The sequence below is a fragment of the Bufo gargarizans genome, chromosome 4 (assembly GCF_014858855.1).
Source record: "Bufo gargarizans isolate SCDJY-AF-19 chromosome 4, ASM1485885v1, whole genome shotgun sequence".
Lineage (NCBI taxonomy): Eukaryota > Metazoa > Chordata > Amphibia > Anura > Bufonidae > Bufo > Bufo gargarizans.
The window spans coordinates 357,844,515-357,869,325 of record NC_058083.1 but is presented as its reverse complement, the minus strand read 5'-3'; the positions used below and the strand labels follow the sequence as shown (position 1 = coordinate 357,869,325).

The window sequence follows — 24,811 nt, the reverse complement described above, 5'->3', positions numbered from 1 at the left end:
AAAGACTCCGAACAGCAAGAGGGAAGCCGTCTGAACACGGGCACAGCGCCGGAATGCGGGGGAGAAAACAGACTGGAGGTAGCAGCCCGGGAGAGCCTTCAGCCACCTGGGGGAGGCCACCTACCGGATCAGAACCTGGGCCTCCCCCCAGCTGTCGGTGAGAACCATCCTTAAGAGCTTCCCAGGGACTTCCTATCCGGAGGACAGGAAACCTGAACTGGTGCTTGGTGGGGGTGTGAACCTTTTATCTTCTCAGGTTTCCTGTCCTGGGTGAGAGGTCCCTGGTCGCATGGGGTGCTGTCATGGGTGAGGGGAAAAGATGAAGCAAAACTTGTAACTGATACATTTAAGGCTACTTTCACACTAGCGTTCGGCTAGCGTTCGATCGGATCCGTTCTGAACGGATCCGATCATAATAATGCAGACGGAGGCTCCGTTCAGTACGGATCCGTCTGCATTATTTTAGCAAAAAAAAGCTAAGTGTGAAAATAGCCTAGTACGGATCCGTCCAGACTTTCAATGTAAAGTCAATGGGGGACGGATCCGCTTGAAGATTGAGCCACATTGTGGCATCTTCAAACGGATCCGTCCCCATTGACTTACATTGGAAGTCTGGACGGATCCGCAGGGATCCGCACGCCTCCGCACGGCCAGGCGGACACCCGAACGCTGCAAGCAGCGTTCAGCTGTCCGCCTGTCCGTGCGGAGGCGAGCGGAGGCTGAACGCCACCAGACTGATGCAGTCTGAGCGGATCCGCCTCCATTCAGACTGCATCAGGGCTGGACGGCTGCGTTCGGGTCCGCTCGTGAGCTCCTTCAAACGGAGCTCACGAACGGAAACCCGAACGCTAGTGTGAAAGTAGCCTTAGTCTCTGCTCTTTCTGACCTCATTGAGTCACCATGATCTTGAACTATTATCTGCAATAATACTGCAGATAAGGGGTCCAGATCGACATTTTTAAAGTTTTTCTACTGCCCTTCATTCCCCTGCTATCAGCATTTAAATCTGGACTGAAATACATTCTTGGAGTGCTCTCTTATGTTAATATGGCACAGCCGTCCAGGCTGTGTATTTCAGTTCAGCTTTAAGTACTGACAGCAGGGGAATGAGGGGCAGTAGGAAAATAAACTTCAGAGCAGACCCCCCCCCCCCACGAATCAGGCCCTATTTTTCATCAGACCCTTCTTAAACCCCCAATCTCCATCAGCCTCAGATCCAACCACGCAACCTCCATCAGAATCCCAGCATACCCCCCCAAACTCCATTAGCCTCAGATCTGACCCCTCAGACTCAGCACGCTCAGATTGGACCCTCATAAGACCTCAGATTAGACATTTCAAAAGTAAATCTTAGGCCTCGTTCACACTTCAGTGTTTAGTCAGTGATTTCCATCAGTGATTTGTGAGCCAAAACCAGGTACAACTCTAAACACAGAACAGGAGCAGATCTTTCCCTTCTACCTCATGTCTGTGGAGGCTCCACTTCTGGTTTTGGCTCACAAATCACTGATGGAAATCACTGACCAAACACTGAAGTGTGAACGAGGCCTTACTCCAGACAGTGCCGCAGATCCAGGACACACTGCTCCATTGCTTCTTCTGTCATAGGGGGGGGGAAGAATTTATCATTAGGAGAATATTTGAAGTCAGCTTTGCTTCAGTCTGTGTTGGAGTACTTTGTGCCACATTTATCAAATGTTGCATGTTTGATAAATTTGGCTTGTCCTTAAACCTAAACACTTCTGTCTAGAGAAGCTACTCCAATTTTCCTACTCCACCCTCCTCCTGGAGTGAGATTGCGACTTATTTGCGACTTTTTTTTTTAAACTCTCAATGATAAAGTGAGAGTGAAACTCATTAACATAGCTCACCACGCCCACTTTTCCACCCATATTACAAAACTGGAGTGGTGTACACATACAAAAAGTCGCAAAATTTAGCGCAAGTGTAAAAAGTCTAACATTTTTGCACAAATCGCATAAATTATGTGCAGGCAAGTGCAAAAAAGTCGCAAAAGCCCCATATTGCAACTTTTTGATGCCAGAATTCTGTAGTCAAGGTATGATAAATCAGGGCCATAGTGCGTGCCTACGTGCACTACGCCCTGACGCTGTGCACAATCAGGACACAGTGCACAGCGGGGCCCAGAAGACGACCAGGGAAGCTAAGTAAAGCCAGCCCAGCGGTGCCCTCACCTCCCAGTTCTTCCCACATGCTAATGACAGATTCCATATTGGAAGCGGCCATTAGTATTCAGACTATAAGACGCACTGGTAGCTCTCTGGAGTCCTTATTTGAACTTTTGAACTACTACTTAAAGGATAACTGTCACACTTAGACCCCAATTTCAATTTTCATATATGTAGTTACTAATAACATGATATTCCAGAATCAGTTACTATTAGACTGACTTACCCCATATTTTATAAGATTCCGCCCTTAGCAACCAGTCTGCATAAAACTGCAATTTCACTATTCAGTTAAGATGGCCGCCACTGCCCTCACTCTGAGGCTAATCCTGCCCTCACTAGCCAGTAACAATAGCCCCCCAAAAGTGTCAGTAACCAGAGCCCTCCCCCCTAAAGGGTTAATCTCCTGCAGCACAAAAGGGTCCTCTTACCACATGTTGCTTTCATTTATACACTGAGCAGACGGCAGATCTCCCTTCCCTGGTCTGCGCTGCATCAACTCTGCATTGTCCCAGTCTGCTGAGAGAAAGAGCGTCTGCCAAGCGCAGGGACAGGGAGAAGTGCACACAGCCCAGGCACTGTTATCAGCTGCTGGGGAGGACCTGGCTTTAATCATTTACTTAACAGTCCCTGGCTGTCAGTAATGCGACCCTGTACGCTACGTGCTCCTGCGTCCTCCGTCCTTCAACACATAGACGGACCATGCATAGCAACACGATTTTAAGTACAGGTAAAAGCAGGCAGTACAGGGAACAAAAATGTGGAATTAAGGGGTAATTGAATACACAGTGAAAAGTTGAAATAGGACCACCAAGGAGATATTAATCACCACAATCCAATACTCCCAAAAATAAAATGACAGTTGTATTTAAATATTATTGCAGATAAAAGTCCAGAATCATGGTCACACATTTCCTTTACCCCTTTGCAACATGTGATGTAATAGTATTATGTGCCTCTGTCTTTAAACTCGTGTGTATATCTATATCTATTTATCTATATATAGTGGGGGTTTAGCTCTTCTCCGGGGTCATTCTCACAGATACGGGTTCAGGACACCAGGTTTCAGGTCCAAACAGTGCATTTATTGAGCCTCAGCAAACCCAACATAAATACAAAATAAACACCTGCCCGGCTGGGCTCTAACTAAACATGAAGTTCCTGACTCACCTAAGTCACAGTCCACACCCTGTGAACCCATGCGGCTTTGTCAGCCAATGTCCCACAGCCTCCTGGCTGCTCCCACAACAATGTCTCCTTGGGGATAGAGGTCTCAGACCACACAGAGCCACTCCAGCCTTCTGTGTGCAAGTCCCCACCCCCTCTCACTCTGAGGATTCCTTTATCCCCAGGTGATTACTGCACCTGGTCTTTCTTCAGACCTGGCGATTCTGAGGACATCCCTAGGGGAATAGGCTTCTTACCCCAATGTATAAATCCAGAAGAATGAGCGGCACTCCAATAGATGAAAAAACAAGTGAACCTTTATTCACCCAGGTGCAACGTTTCACTTGTTTTTTTATCTATCGGAGTGCCGCTCATTCTTCTGGATAGAGATAGATGATATAGATGATAGAGAGATAGATGATATAGATGATAGAGAGATAGATGATATAGATGATAGAGAGATAGATGATATAGATGATAGAGAGATAGATGATATAGATGATATAGATGATAGAGAGATAGATGATATAGATGATAGAGAGATAGATGATATAGATGATAGAGAGATAGATGATATAGATGATAGAGAGATAGATGATATAGATGATAGAGAGATAGATGATATAGATGATAGAGAGATAGATGATATAGATGATAGAGAGATAGATGATATAGATGATAGAGATATAGATGATAGAGATATAGATGATAGAGATAGAGATATAGAGAGAGATATAGAGAGAGATATAGAGAGAGATATAGAGAGATATAGAGAGAGATATAGAGAGAGATATAGAGAGATATAGAGAGAGATATAGAGAGAGATATAGAGAGAGATATAGAGAGAGATAGAGAGAGAGATAGAGAGAGAGATAGAGAGAGAGATATTTTTTTTTTTTGCTAGTACTGTTCAATAATCTGTGTACCTCATAATAAAATGTCTGGACAACAGAAGAGTGGAAAACAAAATACCTAGGCCTCGTCATCCCAGACTAAGTATGTGGGTAGTGGCAGCAACAGCCATCCGGCCAGCAATAGTAGTGGCACTTGTAGCCATGGTGGTGGCAGTAACAGTAGTACTCAGGGCAAACAGAGCATGAAATCGAGAGGGGAGCCCACAATATCAGTCTGAAAAAAGTGTCAGGGAGGTTAAGGGCCATAACGTTTGTGTGTTGTATAGGAAACAAGGAGGAGATGACAGAGGAACAGGGCACTGGCCCCAGGAGAAACAGCGGAGATAAAGTACAATCAAAACTTCCCCAAACACTTGCCAGATCTGCTTATTGTGTGGACAGCTCAGGAACTGGTGATGTCACCGATTCTGTGGGCGCAGGCTCAAAACCTGCCAGACCTAGGCCAAGCTCAGCGACCTCTAGCTTTGCGCAAACAATTACCGCATGTCTGCTTTTCTCTACAAGGCTGGGACACACAAAACCACAGCTGTGTGAAAGATCAGCTGGATTTTATAATCATCCTTTCCAGGTTGTGCCACTCTCAATGATGCTAACTTGTTACACTAGAGGGGTTGTCCGAGAAATAAAAATCTTGGACAAGCTCTCCAATTGCCTAAAGTAGCAAATTATGTTATACTCCCCCTTTTCTCCAGCACTGCACTCGTCCTCCTGCTGCTGCTTGTCCATGATATTCATTTAAGCACGTGCAACTGTTGCAGCCAATGAATGTCCTCAGTGGTCTACTGCAGAGGACAGCGATTGGCTGCAGTGGTCACATGCTGTACAACAGCACATTACTGTGCACACAATGTTCTCTGTTGCTGTTCTCTAACAAGGAGCTGCATAATTCACAACATGTGTTTGATCCATGAATCGCCAAATACATTTCCTGATTCAATTAGAGTTAGTATTTAAACAGTTCTCCTCATCATGCTTTTCACATTTTTACATCATGAGACGACACCTAACAATTGATAAACAGTACCTCACCATTGCAAGGCTTCAAGCAGGATGTTCTCCGACGGAAGTGGCCACTGAGCTTAGTGTCACAGGGTGTCATCAGCAGGTTGCAACAAAGATACAGAGACTGGAAGAGTCACAGGAAGGCATAGAAGTCCTTTAGCCACGTCCCACACTGATGACCGCTTTATTGTTAACAATACCCTGCGGAATCAGATTATGAATGCCAAAGTATAACTGTCATATTTATTTATTTTTTGGAGTATTGGATTGTGGTGATTAATATCTCCTTGGTGGCCCTATTTCAACTTTTCACTGTGTATTTAATTACCCCTTAATTCCACAGTTTTGTTCTCTGTACTTTTACCTGTGCTTAAAATAGATGGAACATGCCTAGCAACCCTATGTGTTGAAGGACGGAGGACGCAGAAGCACGCAGCGTGCAAGGTCACATTACTGACAGCCAGGGACTGTAAGTAAATGATTAAAGCCAGGTCCTCCCCAGCAGCTGATAACAGTGCCTGGGCTGTGTGCACTTCTCCCTGTCCCTGCGCTTGGCAGACGCTCCCTCACTCAGCAGACTGGGACAATGCAGGGTCGAAGCAGCGCAGGGAAGGGAGATCTGCCGTCTGCTCAGTGTATAAATGAAAGCAACATGTGGTAAGAGGACCCCTTTGTGCTGCAGGAGATTAACCCTTTAGGGGGAGGGCTCTGGTTACTGACACTTTTGGGGGGCTATTGTAACTGGCTAGTGAGGGCAGTGGCGGCCATCTTAACTGAATAGTGAGATTGTAGTTTTATGAAGACTAGTTGCTAAGGGCCGAATCTTATTAAATATGGGGCAATTCAGTCTAATAGTAACTGATTCTGGAGTATCATGTATTAGTAACTACATATATGAAAACTGAAATTAGGGTCTAAGTGTGACAGTTATCCTTTAAATGGAGGTGAGAGGTACCCAAGTGTCACATCAGACCATTTGAAATTATTTACATCAGCGTGGTCTGCATGCTAGACAACCTGCAAGGATACCTGACCTCAGGCGTCATCGTCTTGAATGGGTCAGGGAGCATCTAAGCGGGACGAGGGATCAGTGGGCCTTAGTGCTGTTCACTGATAGAAGTCAATTTACGCTGAGCAGACATTATGGCTGCCACAGATGTTGGAGAAGACGAGGAAAGCGCTATGCATCAGCCACCGTTTGCCTTTGGTGGTGGTTGTGGTGTTACAGTGTGGTCAGGTGTGTCTAATCAATACAGAACTGCTCTACACTTTGTGAATGGTAAAGTGACAAGCCCATACTACTTTATCATTAATCCAGTCAGTCATTGTGCCTCTGCATGAACAACACAGGCCTAATTTAATATTTATTGACGAAAATACGCCAGCAAATTGAGGTTGAATCATTAGGGGCCAGCTGCTGGAGACCTCAAATGGAGTGGCCTGAACTTTCTCCAGACCTGAATCCTATCAAAAACCACTGTTGGCTTTTGTTTCAATAAATTGTTTGAGATAAGGAAATCACCATTGCATGCTTCTACTTAAATGCCCTACTTTCATTATATAATATCACTGTAGCGTGAACTTTTCATGTTTTCCATAAATTTCACCCGAAAGCCAGAGAGTATGTTCTGCATTGTTTCAGTAGAATAACATGAAATGGAGAAATCAAGCAGTAAAAGGCTCCTCCGCATTTTGTTGCCTCTAGTGTTGTAAGGAGATCATCATGTTTTAAGGAGAATTCTCTTACTGTACATGTCATCGACAGACATTGTGTGCACATTGATGTGCTGTTGTACAGCATGTGACCACTGCAGCCAATCACTGTCCTCTGCTGTAGACCACTGAGGACATTCATTGGCTGCACCAGTTGCAAGTACTTCAATGTACAGTGCTGCCCATAATTATTCATACCCCTGGCAAGTTTTTACTTTAAAAAGTTACTTTTATTCAACCAGAAAGTAATTTTTTTGACGGGAAACGACATAGTCGTCTCCTAAAAGATAATAAGACGATGTACAAGAGGCATTATTGGGGGGGGGGAATAAAATAAAAAAAAAGTCTCAGCTTTTATTTAGATTTGAGCAAAAAGTGTCCAGTCCAAAATTATTCATACCCTTCTCAATAATCAATAGAAAAGCCTTTATTGGCTATCAGCAATCAAACGTGTCCTACAATTGCAGACCTGCATTTTGCATGTCTCCACAGGTATTTTTGCTCATTCATCTTTAGCAATTAGCTCCAAATCTTTCAGGTTGGAGGGTCTTCTTGCCATCACCCTGATCTTTAATTCCCTCCACAGATTCTCAATTGGATTCAAGTCTGGACTGTTAATGTGGTTGTCTGCTAACCATTTCTTCACCACTTTTGCTGTGTGTTTTGGGTCATTCTCATGCTGAAATGTCCACTGGTGCCCAAGGCCAAGTTTCTCTGCAGACTGCCTTAGGCTACTTTCACACTAGCGTCCGGCTGTCCGCTTGTGAGCTCTGTTTGAAGGGGCTCACAAGCGGACCCGAACGCTTCCGTCCAGCCCCAATGCATTCTGAGTGGACGTGGATCCGCTCAGAATGAATCAGTCTGGCGGCGTTCAGCCTCCGCTCAGCAGGCGGACACCTGAACGCTGCTTGCAGCGTTCGGGTGTCCGCCTGGCCGTGCGGAGGTGTGCGGATCCGTCCAGACTTACAATGTAAGTCAATGGGGACGAATCCGTTTGAAGATGACACACTATGGCTCAATCTTCAAACTGATCCGTCCCCCATTGACTTTCAATGTAAAAGTCTGGACGGATCCGCTCAGGCTACTTTCACACTTAGAACATTTTATACAATATAATGCAGACGGATCCGTTCTGAACGGAGCCACCGTCTGCATTAATATGAGCGGATCCGATCGAACGCTAGTGTGAAAGTAGCCTTATGTTGTCGTTGAGAATCCTCATGTATTGCTCTTTTTTCATGGTGCCGTTTACTGTGATTAGGTTCCCACCACCATGTTTAAACAGTGGGGATGGTGTTATCTGGGTTGAAGGCTTCTATTTTTATTTATTTTTTGAAATGAAGGAAACATCATTGTGACCAAACAATTTAATTTTTGTTTCATCGGACCATAACACAGAAGACCAGAAGTCTTCTTCTTTGTCCAGATGAGCTTTTGCAAAGGCCAAGCGAGCTTTTGTGTGCCTCATTACTTGCTGGTTGAATAAAAGTAACTTTAAAGGGGTATTCTCGTCTTCCCTTTTTATACTTACCTTCCTTGAGCGCGACGTTCACTTCCTGGATTCTTCTCCCGACCCGGGCTTGCACAGAAGACTGAAGATTTTCTCCCGGCCGGGAGGAGAAAAAAAAAAAAAAAAAAAAAAAAGGGTGGGAATTAGGTAATAACATGTATTTAGAAAAATGATCACTGTCAAATCATTAACAGATTTAACAGTGATCATTAAGATCAAAATTTGCCAGGGGTAAGAATAATTATGGGCAGCACTGTATATGTCCCATTTGCTACTTTAGGCAATTGGAGAGCTTGTCCAAGATGTTTAATTATCTCAGGCGACCCCTCTAGTGTAATAAGTTACACAGCCTGGAAAGAAGAAGGATTACAAAATACTTACATATAAAGTGACAGAAAACATTTACACACACCCAAACTTTTTCACTGTGCACATAAAAAATGTTTCATTAATTTTTCACAATAGCAATTTTTACAACCATTTTAATGGTGAAAGGGAGGGGGGTTGTTTTTAACATGCATTTTTTTATGCCAAACATCAATTATCCTGCAAACCTACCAAAATGTTTCAAATAAATATGCAATGGAGAAGGTTTAGGCTAGGTCTGCGCGACACATGGGGCACAACTACACTGCAACAGTTGTCGCACCAATGTTGTGCGACAATTTTCATAATGATAGTCTATGGTGTCGCAATAAAACATGTTGTGACTGCGGGGCGACAGTTGCAGAAAAATCCATCTCAAATGGATTTTTTGCGACTATCGCGTCGCAGTGCAACACCATAGACTATTATAAAAATGTCATCATGTAAGCCTAGCCTTAGGAATCTAGATCAGGTTAATCATCAGAACAAGATACATGAATGCTCCTGATAATTGACCAATGAATATATGCTGCCAATTAGTCAACAAACAAGCAAAGGCTAGTATGATGGATGATCCAATCAGACAAAGATCGCTTGTCAGCAGCACATGGACCTGTGTGATTGTACTAGCGATCACGCATGCCCATACAGGAGCAATCACTGTTATAAAGGCAGCTAAGTGAGCTGGACAACGATCACTTTTCAGTGCATCTGCCGGTTTACATATGCTCTTAAGGGTAGCTCACACTGGATTTTTCTGCAGTTTCACTTTGAATGCTGTGGACACCCTTGTGGACACCACTCCAAGAAAGGACATGTGCCTCTTGGCGCAGAAGAAACAGTAGCTGCAGGATCAGCAGCACAACCTCCCGTTGAAATCAATGGAAGCCAATTACACTGTGCTCAAATACAGAATCCACTGCAAATTCAGCAGAAAAAAACACGGGAGAGTTCACCTCACGCATTGCACCCGCACTGAATCCAGACCCATTAATTTCTATGGGGATGTGCGTTGAGTGAATTCGCAGCATGCTCTATATTGTGCGTTTTTCACGCAACGCAGGCCCCATAGAAGTGAATGAGGCTGCGTGAAAATCGCAAGCAAGTGCAGATGCGGTGTGATTTTCACGCATGGTTGTTAGGCGACGATCGGGATGGGGACCCGATCTTTATTATTTTCCCTTAAAACATGGTTATAAGGGAAATTAATAGCATTCTTAAAACAGAATGCCTACTAAAATGTCCATTGAGGGGTTAAAAATAAACAAATTCAACTCACCTCATCCACTTGGACATTGTACTACGCATTCTGTATTAAGAATGCTATTATTTTCCATTATAACCATGTTATAAAGGGAAAATAATTAAATCTACAGAACACCTAAGCCAAACCCGAACTTCTGTGAAGAAGTCCGGGTACCAAACATGCCAATTTTTCTCACGCGTGTGCAAAACGCATTAAAACGCTTTGCACTTGCGCTGAAAAAAATCATGCATTGTCCCGCGACGCACCGGCATCCTATGTGGCCCTCACACGCAACGCCTGTGTGAAAGAGTCCTTAGACATGTAGTCTAAAGACTCACTAAATTTAGCAATTGTTTCCGGCTGGCCAATAAATTTAGGGAACAGTTAGACATTTTTGTGCAACTTTATATCACCTACTGGTTGGTTTGATTTGAAACAAAAACTTTGCCAGAGTTTTGGCTTAAAATTAGGCCACGGCCCCTTCCCACTCTTGGGGAGCTAGGTGCAGCAGATCTTTATAAAACTAGACGCACATTTTACACTAATGTTTATATGCAAACAGTAGTAAACGCGGGCCATTGCTTGTACTGTATTTTATGCTTCACTATGTACTTTAACATTTGGTCACAAATAATAGGTTTTCCCACAATGGGATACTTTTTTCAAACTCTACTAACCCTTATAATTCACAAAAAGGGGCTATCCACGTTAAATAAAATAAAAAACAGAGAGCAACGGGGAGCGTGATAAAAAAAAACAAAGAGTCATACTTATGAGATTATTATTATTATTTCATGCCCAAACCCCCAACCCCCCCCCCCAGCCTGATGTGAATAAAAACTTCCTGGATCATGTGCATGAGATCCCAGCCCTAGCCTATGCTGGAGCAAGCCTACCGTTTTCTTCTATTGAGGACACGGTTGGAGGTGATCCTTGCATTCTAGAATGAGAAGGACAAACCAAGTCTTACCTGGATATTTACGCTTGAAAGAGGTGACACCCAAATATTCACTGACTTGCTCTTGTAACATATAGTACTCCCCAGTCTCATCCGATGGCCATTTGTATTCAACTAAATTTTCAGCAGGGAAATAGCTGGAGCTGGAGAAAAATTATAACCTGTGTAATTAATTTTAGTACTTTCATAAGAAGCCGTCTCATGCACACACCACCACTGATTCCAAATCCGGTGAAATAAAAAAAAAAACACGTCTTACCTAGGGTTGCCACGATTCCAACATTTTTATTTGATTTCGATACCATAAAAACAAAAAAAAAAATAATAATAATAATAATATGCGTGTATTCCGCATTTTATGAAAAGTCGGAACAAGGCAACTAAAAAGGTGACTTTTTTTCTCTTACGGTGTTCACCACATAGATATTTTTAAATATTTTAATAGTTGGCACTTTTTCGGGTGTGGCGTTATGTAATATGTTTATTTGAGCGACAGGATTACACTGCTGAGGAGGGGACCCTGTGACCACTGCCACCAATTAATCGCTATAATACTGGGGGGAGGGGGGGATTGGGGGCGCACTGCGCTACCAATGGATTATACTTTATAATACTGGGGCTGGGGGGCAGGGGCACTGTGCCACCAATGAATATAGTTTATGCCTGAATACAAAATTAGGCTGCTGGTGCCGGCGATATCCCATACCCGGCTTCTATAACTGTGCGCTGCGATCCACCACAGCCGCGCCCCCCCCAGGGCTCCAGATGGCGACCAAAATGGTCGCCAATGCGACTAAGAATTTACAAATGGCGACAAGACTTTTTAGTCTTGTCGCCATTTGCGAACGGCAGCTCTGCAGCTGAACAGCGGCAGGCACAGGAGCTATTAGTTCTCTGCCCCACCACCGCCGATGTTCTCCTCAGTCTCAGTCAGCTCGGTCACAGCACACAGAGACGCTGGCAGCAGGGAGGGGAGGGGCTGGGAGGAGTGTAATCTGATCCTAGAGTGGAGGCTGCTTCTGCCAGCCCCTCCCCTCCCCGCCCACCAACCAACCAACCAGAGCTGAGGCAAGGCCAGCACCAGCAGCTCTGAGTCACTGACAAGTACAGGGAGAAAGAATTGAATGAGTCACAGGTGAAAAGAACTAAAGATCCGACTTAGTGACTCATTCGATTCTCTCCCTGTACAGTGTGCCCCCCCTTCCCCCAACACCCCAGTATAATAAACATTGGTGGCACAGTGTGCCCCCCCCCCCCCAACACCCCAGTATAAGAAACATTAGTGGCACAGTGTGCCCCCCCCCCCCCCCCAACACCCCAGTATAAGAAACATTGGTGGCACAGTGTGCCCCCCCAACACCCCAGTATAGGGGAGCATTCACACGACCGTGTTGGTTTTGCGGTCCGTAAATCACGGATCCGTGTGTTCCGTATGTCTTCAGTTATCTTTCCTTTTCCGTTCCGCAAGTCCGTATAATACGGACGTGGTGCTTCCGTGTGTCATCCGTTATTCACGGTCCGCAAAAAAAACGGATGGGTAATGAAATGGGGTTTCCTAGAATGTTTTCAGTCCAAGGGTCCGTTAAAAACGGATGACACACGGATGCATTTCCGTGTGCTATCCGTTTTTCACGGACCCAATGACTTTCTATGGGGCCACGGACCGCGATTTGCGGCCAAGTATAGGACATGTTCTAAAACACACAGAACGGACACACGGAACGGACAGCACACGGATGAGAATAAAAGGCATACCGCAATTTTCACGGACCCATAGAAATGAATGGGTCCGTGCATTGTCCGTCAAAATTGCGGAACGGACGCGGAACGGACACGGAAGAAAAACACGTTCGTGTGAATGCTCCCTTAGAAACATTGGTGGCACAGTGGGAAGTGCCAATGAGGGTTAAAGAATAATTTTAAAAAATTAACTCACCTCCTCCAGTTGATCGAGTAGCTGCCGGGTCTCCTGTTCTTGCTTCAGGACCTGTGGTGATGTCACTGAGCTCATCACATGGCCATTACCATTGTGATGTATCCTGTGATGTATCCTGTGATGTATCCTGTGATGTATCCTGTGATGTATCCTGTGATGTATCCTGTGATGTCACCACAGGTCCTTTGACAGGTCATGAAGAAAGAACAGGAGACGATCAATTGGAGGAGGCGAGTTAATTTTTATTTAATTTTTTTAACCCTCATTGGCACTGCCCACTGCGCCACCAATGTTCATTATATTGAGGGGGGGCGCACTGCGCCACCAATGTTTATTATATTGAGGGGGGCACACTGCGCCCCCCCAATGTTTAAATGTTTATTATACTGGGGTGTTGGGGGGGTGCGCACTGCGCCACCAATGTTTATCAAACTGGGGTGTGGGGGGGGGGGCGCACTACGCCACCAATGTTTATTATATTGGGGGCGCACACTGCGCCACCAATGTTTATCATACTGGGGTGATGGGGGGGCGCACTACGCCACCAATGTTTATCAAACTGGGGTGTGGGGGGGGCGCACTACGCCAATGTTTATTATATTGAGGGGGGGCACACTGCACCACCAATGTTTATTATACTGGGGTGTTGGGGGGGTGCACACTGCGCCACCAATGTTTATTATATTGAGGGGGGCACACTGCGCCACCAATTTTTATTATACTGGGGTGTTGGGGGTGCGCACTGCGCCACCAATGTTTATCATACTGGGGTGATGGGGGGGCGCACTGCGCCACCAATGTTTATTATATTGACCTTCTACTAAGCATTCTGTATTCAGAATGCTATTATTTTACCTTAGAACCATGTTATAAGGGAAAATAATACAGTGAATAGACTTTCATCCTAGCAACCATGAGTGAAAATCGCACCGCATCCGCACTTGCTTGCGATTTTCACGCAGCCCCATTCACTGCTATGGGGCCTGCGTTGCGTGAAAAACGCACAACATAAAACATGCTGCGATTTTCACTCAACGCACAAGTGATGTGTGAAAATCACCGCTCATGTGCACAGCCCCATAGAAGTGAATGGGTCCGGATTTAGTGCGGGTGCATTCCGGTATTTTGAATGCCAGATCCGGCACTGATACATTCCTATGGGAAAAAATGCTGGATCCGGCATTCAGGCAAATCTTCAGGTTTTTTTCGCCGGAGATATAACCGTAGCATGCTGCAGTTTTCTCTTTTGCCTGATCAGTCAAAATGACTGAACTGAAGACGTCCTGATGCATCCTGAACGGATTGCTCTCCATTCAGAATGCATGGGGATAAGCCTGATCAGTTCTTTTCCGATATTGAGCCCCTAGGACGGAACTCTATTCCGGAAAAGAAAAACACTAGTGTGAAAGTAGCCTAAAATATTAAGTTTAAATCCCCCCTTTCCCAATTTTACATATAAAATATATAAAGAATAAATAAACATATTACATAGCGCTGTCCAAACTATTAAATTATTAAAAAATATCTCCTATGCGGTGAGCATTCGCAATTTTTTAGTCACCTTGTCACCCCAAAAAATAGGATAGGACTGTTCTATTATGGGCTGAACCTTTCATAAAATGCGAAATGCACGCGGCTTTTTTGGGTGTTTTTTTTTTTTGTTTTTTGCGCGGTATTGAGTATCGCAATACTTTATGGTGACGAAAGCGAATCAAAATTTTGGTATCAAAACAACCCTATGCCGATCTAATCGGAGTAGCGTTGTCACGATACCAAAATTTTGATTTGGTTTCGATTTGGCGACTAAAAATTAGATTTGGCTCCTAAATTTTTCAGTTCAGGAGCCAATGGCTACCAGGTATTTTTTTTTGTCTGGAGCACTGCCCCCTCCTCCCTGCTATCAGTCCACTGGTGGCAGCAGCGGTACAGGGGGGAGGGACTGCCTCCTTTTTCCCTGTGCTATTGAGGAGAACATGGCATGCGCTGACAGCGCAGTGTGCGAGAGGCAGAGCAGCGGAGTGTCTAGGCACAAATGACGGCAACACTACAAAGTCTTGTCGCCATTTTGCAATTCTAAGTCGCATTGGCGACCATTTTGGAGACCTTTATTACCTTCATTCTCCGGGTCAGAATAATTAGCAAAACCACATTTAGATATTTTCTTAAATATTACAACTAAATTAGATTTTTTTTTTTTTTTCCATCGCCACATTCTCACCTAATAACCTTTTTATATTTAAGTCTATGGAGTTGTAAGAGGGCTCATTTTTTGCAGGACAATCTGTTGTTTACAATGATGCCATTTTGCAGTTTGTGCGAGTTTTTCGTCAACTTTTGGGGGAAGTGATATGATGAAAAAAAATGGCAAATTAGCTATATTGATTTTATGGGCTAAAAATGTTATTTTAATAATTCAGGCATTATAGGACACAGCAATACTAATGATTCCTGAGGCTCCAGCAATCTGTAAGGTCTCTTCCTGGGCTAGTGACGTTACCTTACATTGGTCAAATAGCCTAGGTGCAGCGACATTCAAGTGAATGGGCCTGAGCTCCAATACACGGTGCTGTGCTTGGTAAACTATGAGGAGACTGCAGAGCTCCGGTCACCACAGTAGACTCTTCAGCTGATCGATGGCGTGTCGTGTGCCCACCAATCTGAGGATAAGCCATCAATATCAAACTCCCCGATAACCCCCAGGTATATATAGAGAGGGGTCAGGAAGGCAGGGGTATGATATGCCATCTCTGCCTTGTATCTGGACAACCAGCCCCCTTATCTATAGGATTTCTGTGCAGCTGATGACAAGTTTAGAAACAGTTTTGGCTGAGCTAATTGCAGACCAATCCAACATGTAAAGATGCTGGGACAGGATTGGATTCTGCAATGTAGAAATGTAAAGGTTTGCATAGGAGCTATAAACACAAAAGCAGGTAGGATATTTTGCCTCAGGACTATATATGAGGTTTTTCTTTATTTGAGGTGCATACACGCAATACGAGCCGCCGTCACTGCATGTCATGGGTCTCAGCAGAACACTATCAGCCCTGCGACTGGTTATTTCAGCTGACACTTCAGTAGTCATCCTGGTCTCTGTGTATACAGCAAAGGCTGCCGCTGTCCAGCTGTTGCAAAACTACAACTCCCAGTATGTCCTAACAGCTGAAGGCTTTGCACGAATGCTAGGAATTGTAGTTTTGCAACAGCTGGAGAGTTGCAGGTTGGGCATCCCTGGATTAACCACTACAGGACTATTGCGTCCTGGCAGCGGCCCTGTTATTCCTCCTGGAAGCGCCGGCGCGTCCTCACAGGCGTGCGCGTTCACAGGATCGGCAGGTAAACGAGTTGATCTACAGCCTGCCAGCAGCAATCATTCGCTGGCAGGCTGTAGATGCAATTTTTTTTAACCCCTAAAAGGTATATTAGATGCTGTTTTGATAACAGCGTCTAATATACCTGCTACCTGGTCCTCTGGTGGTCCCTTTTGCTTGGATCGACCACCAGAGAACACAGGCAGCTCTGTAAAAGTAGCACCAAACACCACCCCCCTCCCTGTCACTTATTAACCCCTGATCACCCCATATAGACTCCCTGATCACCCCCCTGTCATGCTCCATTCAGATGTCCGTATGCGTTTTGCGGATCCGCAAAACACGGACACCGGCAATGTGCTTTCCGCATTTTGTGAATCTGCACATTGCCAGAACTATATAGAAAATGCCTTTTCTTGTCCGCAATTGCGGACAAGAATAGGACATGTTCTATAGGCGCTACAAAAAACGCAGTGTTCGTCCGATCAGGCCTGATCTTGTGCGCACACTTGCGTTCAGTCCGGCCCACCACAGCGACAGAATTTTATTTTTTTCTGATCACTGCAAAAACACTAAAGTCGCTGCGGCGCTATAAAAATATCACTTTTGAGGGGCATGGCGAGTTCATAGAAGCTTTTTTTTTTTTTTGGGCATAAGTAAGCGGAAATAGATTTTTTTTCTTACAAAGTCTCATATTCCACTAACTTGTGACAAAAAATAAAATCTTACATGAACTCACCATACCCCTCACGGAATCCAAATGCGTAAAAATGTTTAGACATTTATATTCCAGACTACTTCTCACGCTTTAGGGCCCCTAAAATGCCAGGGCAGTATAAATACCCCACATGTGACCCCATTTCGGAAAGTAGACACCCCAAGGTATTCGCTGAGGGCGAGCCCATGAAAGATTGAACTTTTTGTCACAAGTTAGCGGAAAGGGAGACTTTGTGGGAAAGAAAAAAAAAAAGAAAAAAAAAACATTTTTACGCATTTGGATTCCGTGAGGGGTATGGTGAGTTCATGTAAGATTTTATTTTTTGTCACAAGTTAGTGGAATATGAGACTTTGTAAGAAAAATAAATAAAATAAAAAAATCTATTTCCGCTTACTTGTGCCCAAAAAAAAAAAAAAAAAGCTTCTATGAACTCGCCATGCCCCTCAAAAGTGATATTTTTATAGCGCCGCAGCGACTTTAGTGTTTTTGCAGTGATCAGAAAAAAATAAAATTCTGTCGCTGTGGTGGGCCGGACTGAACACAAGTGTGCGCACAAGATCAGGCCTGATCGGACGAACACTGCGTTTTTTGTAGCGCCTATAGAACATGCCCTATTCTTGTCCGCAATTGCGGACAAGAAAAGGCATTTTCTATATAGTTCTGGCAATGTGCGGATTCACAAAATGCGGAAAGCACATTGCCGGTGTCCGTGTTTTGCGGAGCCGCAAAACGCATACGGACATCTGAATGGAGCATTACAGGGGGTGATCAGGGAGTCTATATGGGGTGATCAGGGGTTAATAAGTGACAGGGAGGGGGGTAGTGTTTGGTGCTACTTTTACAGAGCTGCCTGTGTTCTCTGGTGGTCGATCCAAGCAAAAGGGACCACCAGAGGACCAGGTAGCAGGTATATTAGACGCTGTTATCAAAACAGCATCTAATATACCTTTTAGGGGTTAAAAAAAATTGCATCTACAGCCTGCCAGCGAATGATTGCTGCTGGCAGGCTGTAGATCAACTCGTTTACCTGCCGATCCTGTGAACGCGCACGCCCGTGAGGACGCGCCCGCGCTTCCAGGAGGAATAACAGGGCCACTGCCAGGACGCAATAGTCCTGTAGTGGTCCTGTAGTCGTTAATCCAGGGATGCCCAACCTGCAACTCTCCAGCTGTTGCAAAACTACAATTCCTAGCATTCGTGCAAAGCCTTCAGCTGTTAGGACATACTGGGAGTTGTAGTTTTGCAACAGCTGGACAGCGGAGTACGGCGATACCACGTGTGACACACTTTTGCAGCCTAGGTGCCCAAATTCTAAAGAGCAGCTTTAGGATTTCACAGGGCATTTTTTACGCATTTGGATTCCAAACTACTACTCATGCATTAGGGCCCCTAAAATGCCAGGGCAGTATAAATACCCCACAAGTGACCCCATTTTGGAAAGAAAACACCCCAAGGTATTTCTTAGTGAGTTCATGGAAGTTTTTATTTTTTGTCACAAGTTAGTGGAATATAAGACTTTGTAAGAAAGAAAAAAAAAAAAAAAAAATTAATAATAATAATAATAATAATAATAATAATAATAATAATAATAATAATATATATATATCTATCATCATTTTCCGCTAACTTGTGACAAAAAAATAAAAAGTTCTATGAACTCACTATGCCCATCAGCGAATACTAAATTGCCAGGGCAGTATAACTACGCCACAAGTGACCCCATTTTGGAAAGAAGACACCCCAAGGTATTCTGTGAGGGGCATGGTGAGTTCCTAGAATTTTTTTATTTTTTGTCGCAAGTTAGTGGAATATGAGACTTTGTAAGAAAAAAAAAAAATCATCATCATTTTCCGCTAACTTGTGACAAAAAATAAAAAGTTCTATGAACTCACTATGCCCATCAGCGAATACCTTAGGGTGTCTACTTTCCGAAATGGGGTCATTTGTGGGGTGTTTCTACTGTCTGGGCATTGTAGAACCTCAGGAAACATGACAGGTGCTCAGAAAGTCAGAGCTGCCTTAAAATGCGGAAATTCACATTTCTGTACCATAGATTGTAAACACTATAACTTTTACCCAAACCAATAAATATACACTTATTGCATTTTTTTTTTGTAAATCAAAGACATGTAGAACAATAAATTTAGAGAAAAATTTATATAGAAATGTTGTTGTTTTTAAAAAAAAAATTACAACTGAAAAATGTCATTTTTTGCCAAAAATTTCGGTCAATTTCGATTAATAACAAAAAAAGTTAAAATGTCAGCAGCAATGAAATACCACCAAATGAAAGCTCCATTAGGGCTCTTTCACACTTGCATATTTCTTTTCCGGCATAGAGTTCCGTCGTCGGGGCTCTATGCCGGAAAAATCCTGATCAGGATTATCCCAATGCATTCTGAATGGAGAGAAATCCATTCAGGATGCATCAGGATGTCTTCAGTTCAGAACTGGAACGTTTTTTGGCCGGAGAAAATACTGCAGCATGCTGCGCTTTTTGCTCCGGCCAAAAATCCTGAACACTTGCTGCAAGGCCGGATCCGGAATGAATGCCCATTGAAAGGCATTAATCCGGATCTGGCCTTAAGCTAAACGTCCTTTTGGCGCATTACCGCATCCAACGTTTAGCTTTTGCTGAATGGTTACCATGTCTGCCAGGACGCTAAAGTCCTGTTTGCCATGGTAAAGTGTAGTGGGGAGCGGGGGAGCAGTATACTTACCGTCCGTGCGGCTCCCGGGGCGCTTCAGTGATGTCAGGGCGCCCCACGCGCATGGATGACGTGATCACATGGGAGCCGCACGGGCGGTAAAGTATACTGCTCCCCCGCTCCCTACTACTATGGCAACCAGGACTTTAATAGCATCCTGGCTGCCATAGTAACACTGAACGCATTTTGACTGATCAGTATTCAAATGCTTTCAGTTCACTTGCGGTGTTACGGATCCGGCAGGCACTTTCGGCAACGAAACGTGCACGCCGGATCCTAACAACGCAAGTGTGAAAGAGGCCTTAGTGAGAAGAAAAGGAGGTAAAATTAATTTGGGTGGTAAGTTGCATGACCGAGCAATAAACGGTGAAAGTAGTGTAGGGCAGAATTGTAAAAAGTGGTCTGGTCATTAAGGGGGTTTAAGCTAGGGGAGCTGAGCTAGTTAAAAGACCAATTTATGTTCTAGTGGTGTCCAAATAAGGGGAGGGGAGGGGGTTGCAGGAAGGAGAACAAATACATTTACCCAAAATCTTGGTTTGAATTTTCACAGCTTGGGGAGCTTTCTCCAGATGCTGTACGCCTTCTCTTGGGGGGTTGACTTCCATCATTGGAGTTTTCCTCCAGATCTCTTCCATCATTTGAATTATCTTCCTGAAACATGGAAAATGACAAATATCCCATCAACATAGGAGTCAATGAAGTCAAAATGACAGCTAGCTGCAGAAAGTGGATAACTACATATACTGGGAGCCTGCAGACATCCCTGGGCTGGCCACGAAAACAAACCCACTCTGCTGTCTCAAACATCCGAAGCCGCACACACCCGCAGCAGCGGCACGACTGTGGGTAGGCGTGGCTATCTTCATCGTTGGGCGTACCCTCGTGACCACGGATCTCTATGACCCTTTCAGTTTGAATCATTACACCTGTGGGTAGGACCTGTTACCATAATATGGGCGCCCCCACATTATGCTAGTGTGAACTGGCATCAGAACTGAAATCGGGAGTTGAAATATAATGTTAAAGGGGCTCTCTGGGCTTTTCAGTATTAATGACCTATCATCAATATCAGATCAGCGGGGATCCATATGAAGGCAAGACGTGCCTTCTCTCTTCCCGCTTGCCATAGGAAGCGAGACGGCACACTTGTGCCTTTCCTTCATACAGTTGATCGACGGGGGTCCCGGATGTTGGACCTGAGGATAGGTCATCAATACATTAAAATTCACATGTCTACATTTAGTATTCGCATCACCAGAACTGTGCTCCATATTACAGATCCATAAGACACAGCATCCACATGTACAATACCATTCCTCCATTGATTTCTATGGGCAGAATATGACAGTCATGTGGCATGCTGCATTTTGAACTTGTATGAAATGCACCACACAAAATAATGACCTATTCTATATGTTAATGTGATTTTCAAGTTAGAGAATGCAAAAAAGCTTAAATGGGTTGTCCAGGCTTTACTAAGTGATGACCTATCCTCAGGATTAGCCATCGCTAGCTGATCAGCAGTTTTGTCACCCTAAATCCCCACCGATCAGTTGCTCGGGTGTAGCGTCACTGTGCCAGAACTACACATCAACCGTACAGTGGACGGCGCTCATCGCTGCTCCCACTGACTGCAATGGGAGGAGCGCTGCAGTATCAAGCACTGTCCACTGCAAGGACCATGGTGCTGTGTACTTCCAGCGCTGATAGATCTACAACTGCAATTAGGCCATCATTTAGTACAGCCTGGCCAACCCCTCTGAAGGGGTGTTCCAGGATTATGTCCCTTCAAGGGAACCTGTCACCTGGATTTTGGGTATAGAGCTGCAGACATGCGCTGCTAAATCACCGCTAGCACGTCCACAATATAGATTCCCCATAGCTGTGAGTGCTTTTATTTAGGCAAAAAACTATTTGCTCCCCGACATCACAAAGCTAGAGAGCCGTAATTTTGCGATGAACGAGCTAGTGCATGTGCAGTATTGGCATAGTGTTCCTTCCCTGTGCTCGCATCAGCCTCAGGGAACGAACTGTGAATCGCGAGATTATAGCACTATAGCTTGGTGACCTCGGGGAGCAAGGAGGAGATTCGGAGGATGCGGGAGGTGCTGGGCTCCATACATATATTTATTATAATCATTTTTTTACACAATAAAAGCACAGAGAGCTATGGGGAATGTATAAGGCTACTTTCACACCTGCGTTCGATCGGATCCGTTCTGAACGGATCCGCTCATATTAATGCAGACGGAGGCTCCGTTCAGAACGGATCCGTCTACATTAAACTTAGAAAAATTTTCTAAGTGTGAAAGTAGCCTGAGCGGATCCGTTCAGACTTTACATTGTAAGTCGGAACGGATCCGCTCGCCTCCGCACGGCCAGACGGACACCGGAACGCTGCTTGCAGCGTTCAGGTGTCCGCTCACTGAGCGGAGCGGAGGCTGAGCGCTGGCAGACGGATGCATTCTCAGTGGATCCGTCTCCACTGAGAATGCATTAGGGCCAGACGGCTGCGTTCAGGGCCGCTTGTGAGCCCCTTCAAACGGAGCTCACGAGCGGACACCTGAACGCAGGTGTGAAAGGAGCCTAATGCGGACATGCTAGCGGCCATCTAGCAGTGCATGACCGCAGCTCTATAGGCAAAATCCTGGCGACAGGTTCCCTTTAACTAGCCCCGAAGCGTGGGGTACCTGATGAAAATCATACACACTGTCCGCTCAGTTACAAGATATACCAGTCCCCGGCTTTTTTACTTTCAGCCAGGATACAGACAGGGTCACAGGCAAAGATGTAGCCAATGCAGTGACGTGTACCCAAGTGACCCATGCCACTTCCTCACCGCTGAGGCCATTCATTGGCTGCAGCAGCAGACGAGACCCCGGTTACAGGGCAGGGGGAATATTACCAGACACAGGAACAGAGTGGTGGGAGCAGGGGAGTAGCGGCCCTTTCATGAGGTTTAGGTAAAAACAGCCATAATCCCGGAAATCCCCTTTAATAAGAGTAACTGATGGCAGCCCTTTGCTAGGGGTCCCCCTCCCGCCCCTCAACATGGATGCAATTCATCTACTCTGAGGGGAAAACTGATAAGGGAGTCAGAGCTGCCTCAGTCCACCATGCAGTCAGCACAGCGCCCGCTCTGCCTAGCTCACCTTCAGGGACGGCGCCGCAGGAGTGGCCGGATCGCTATCGCACGGGGCCCTGGCCGGTGACATGACGGCAGCCATGATGCACCGGCGCCACAACCAACAGCACCTCCACTAGTACAATACCCCGCCCCGAGCGTCCTCGCCACGCCCCCGACCCGGCCCCTCAATGTACAATAAACGCTGAAAACGGCCTTCCCACTCAGAACAATGGCGGCTCACGTGACTTGTACGTACAACGTCAGTGCGAGTGCGGTCCTTGCGCCCAGATGGCGCGTGCTTCTTAAGAAGGACGCGTCGGCTGTGCGACTATTGTTGCAAACCAAATATGATTTTATATTTTTTGTATATTCTATTTAATTCCCTATGGATTTCCTGCTCCTTTTTTATGTACCTTTTGAGTGCCACAATGTATCTCTTTGGCAGCGTGGAACCTATTAACCCTTTAAGGGCCAGATTATTCTAGGCTTCAAGGGGGTTTTCCAAGTTTTTTTTTTCTTAAACTTCTGAGTGCCTGTAAAAGTTTAGTTACTCTTTTTAATTATTTTAAATTCCTTTTTGTTTTATTATTTTAACTCAACAGTTTGGAAGTATAAAAAAAAAAGAAAACTATACAGTGCTGCCCATAATTATTCACACCCCTGGCAAATTTTGACTTAAAGTTACTTTTATTCAACCAGCAAGTAATTTTTTGATGGGAAATGACATAGGTGTCTCCCAAAAGATAATTAGACAATGTACTAGAGGCATTATTGTGGAAAAAAAACATTTCTCAGCTTTTATTTACATTTGAGCAAAAAGTGTCCAGTCCAAAATTAATCATACCCTTCACAAACTGTCACAGTCTGATGGAAAATCAAAAGTTCTATATCTATACCATTCCAAACAGTCCAAGCTGTTCTAAAGCATCCTAATTACCCTGATTAACCGCCTCCGGACCGCCTAACGCAGTATCGCGTTCCGGAGGCGGCTCACTCAGGCACAGTCACGCATCTATGCGTCAACTCGCGACACGTGAGATGACGCTCACAGCCGGCCCGCACATGTGCATCGCGGCAAAAGTTACAGGACAAGTTCGTCATCAGTCTGCCAGCCAATGATCGTCGCTGGCAGGCTGATCATTTTCAAAAAAACTAATCAGAAGCCATCTAACACATTATATTTATAAATATAATGTGTTAAATGGCTGCTGTGCTCCTCTGCTGGTCCTTTTCGTCGGTTGGTTCCAGCAGAGGAGCACAGTTCACAGTGAGTACACCCAACACAACAGTTAGCCCCCAGATCACCCTCCATCACTCCAATTAACCCCTTGATCGCCCCTGTCAATCACCTAGTGAAAGGGAAAAAAGTGATCAGTGTAAACTGTCACTTTTTTTTTTCACTGGTATTGACTAATAGTTTTAGGATAGTTTAGGCCCCTTGGTTAGGCACTTAGCGATCGTTTAGCGCCCAGCCTACCGCACCACAGTCACTGATTCGCTGATTAGCGTATCGTTAATCAGCATTTGTACTGTTATAGTATCTGTAAGTGATCAGAACTGATCACAGTCAGATCTATAATAGTATTAGTGACGCCTTAGATCGCGCTCCACCCAAAACGCAGTGTTTGCCCGATCAGGCCTGATCGGTCGCCAGGGCCAGACTGGCCTACCGGGATACCGGGAAATTTCCCGGTAGGCCGCCGGCCCTGGGGCCGCTTTAAGATGTACCTGCACTTTTTCGGCAGCCGGCGGGCCGAATCCAAAAGCTCTAATGTAGTGGTGGCCGGTGGGTGGAGCTGAGCAGGCGGCCGGCCTCCGTGGGAGCGGCAATGCTCCCTCCAACCACCTGGTGTCGCTGTGAGCAGCAGCCCGTGATCCTCCTGGTCCTGGGCCTGGCTGGCTGTCCTGTGTGTGGCCGCCCCTCTCTTCCTGCAAGTGGCCTCAGG

At 45.1% G+C, this 24,811-nt stretch overlaps 1 protein-coding gene across 1 annotated transcript in view; it reads right to left on the bottom strand.

The window, feature by feature from the left end:
* PHF10 (PHD finger protein 10) overlaps positions 1 to 23,026 on the bottom strand; it is a 119,061-nt gene extending 96,035 nt beyond the window's left edge. Inside the window, exons 1-3 of the mRNA XM_044290038.1 lie at positions 22,891 to 23,026; positions 20,262 to 20,389; positions 11,078 to 11,208 (exon numbers count right to left, since the gene is read on the bottom strand). Coding sequence (XP_044145973.1) covers positions 11,078 to 11,208; positions 20,262 to 20,389; positions 22,891 to 22,965 — 334 coding nt within the window. The 5' untranslated portion in view covers positions 22,966 to 23,026. The remainder of the gene's footprint in view (positions 1 to 11,077; positions 11,209 to 20,261; positions 20,390 to 22,890) is intronic.
* Positions 23,027 to 24,811: the final 1,785 nt, after the last annotated feature.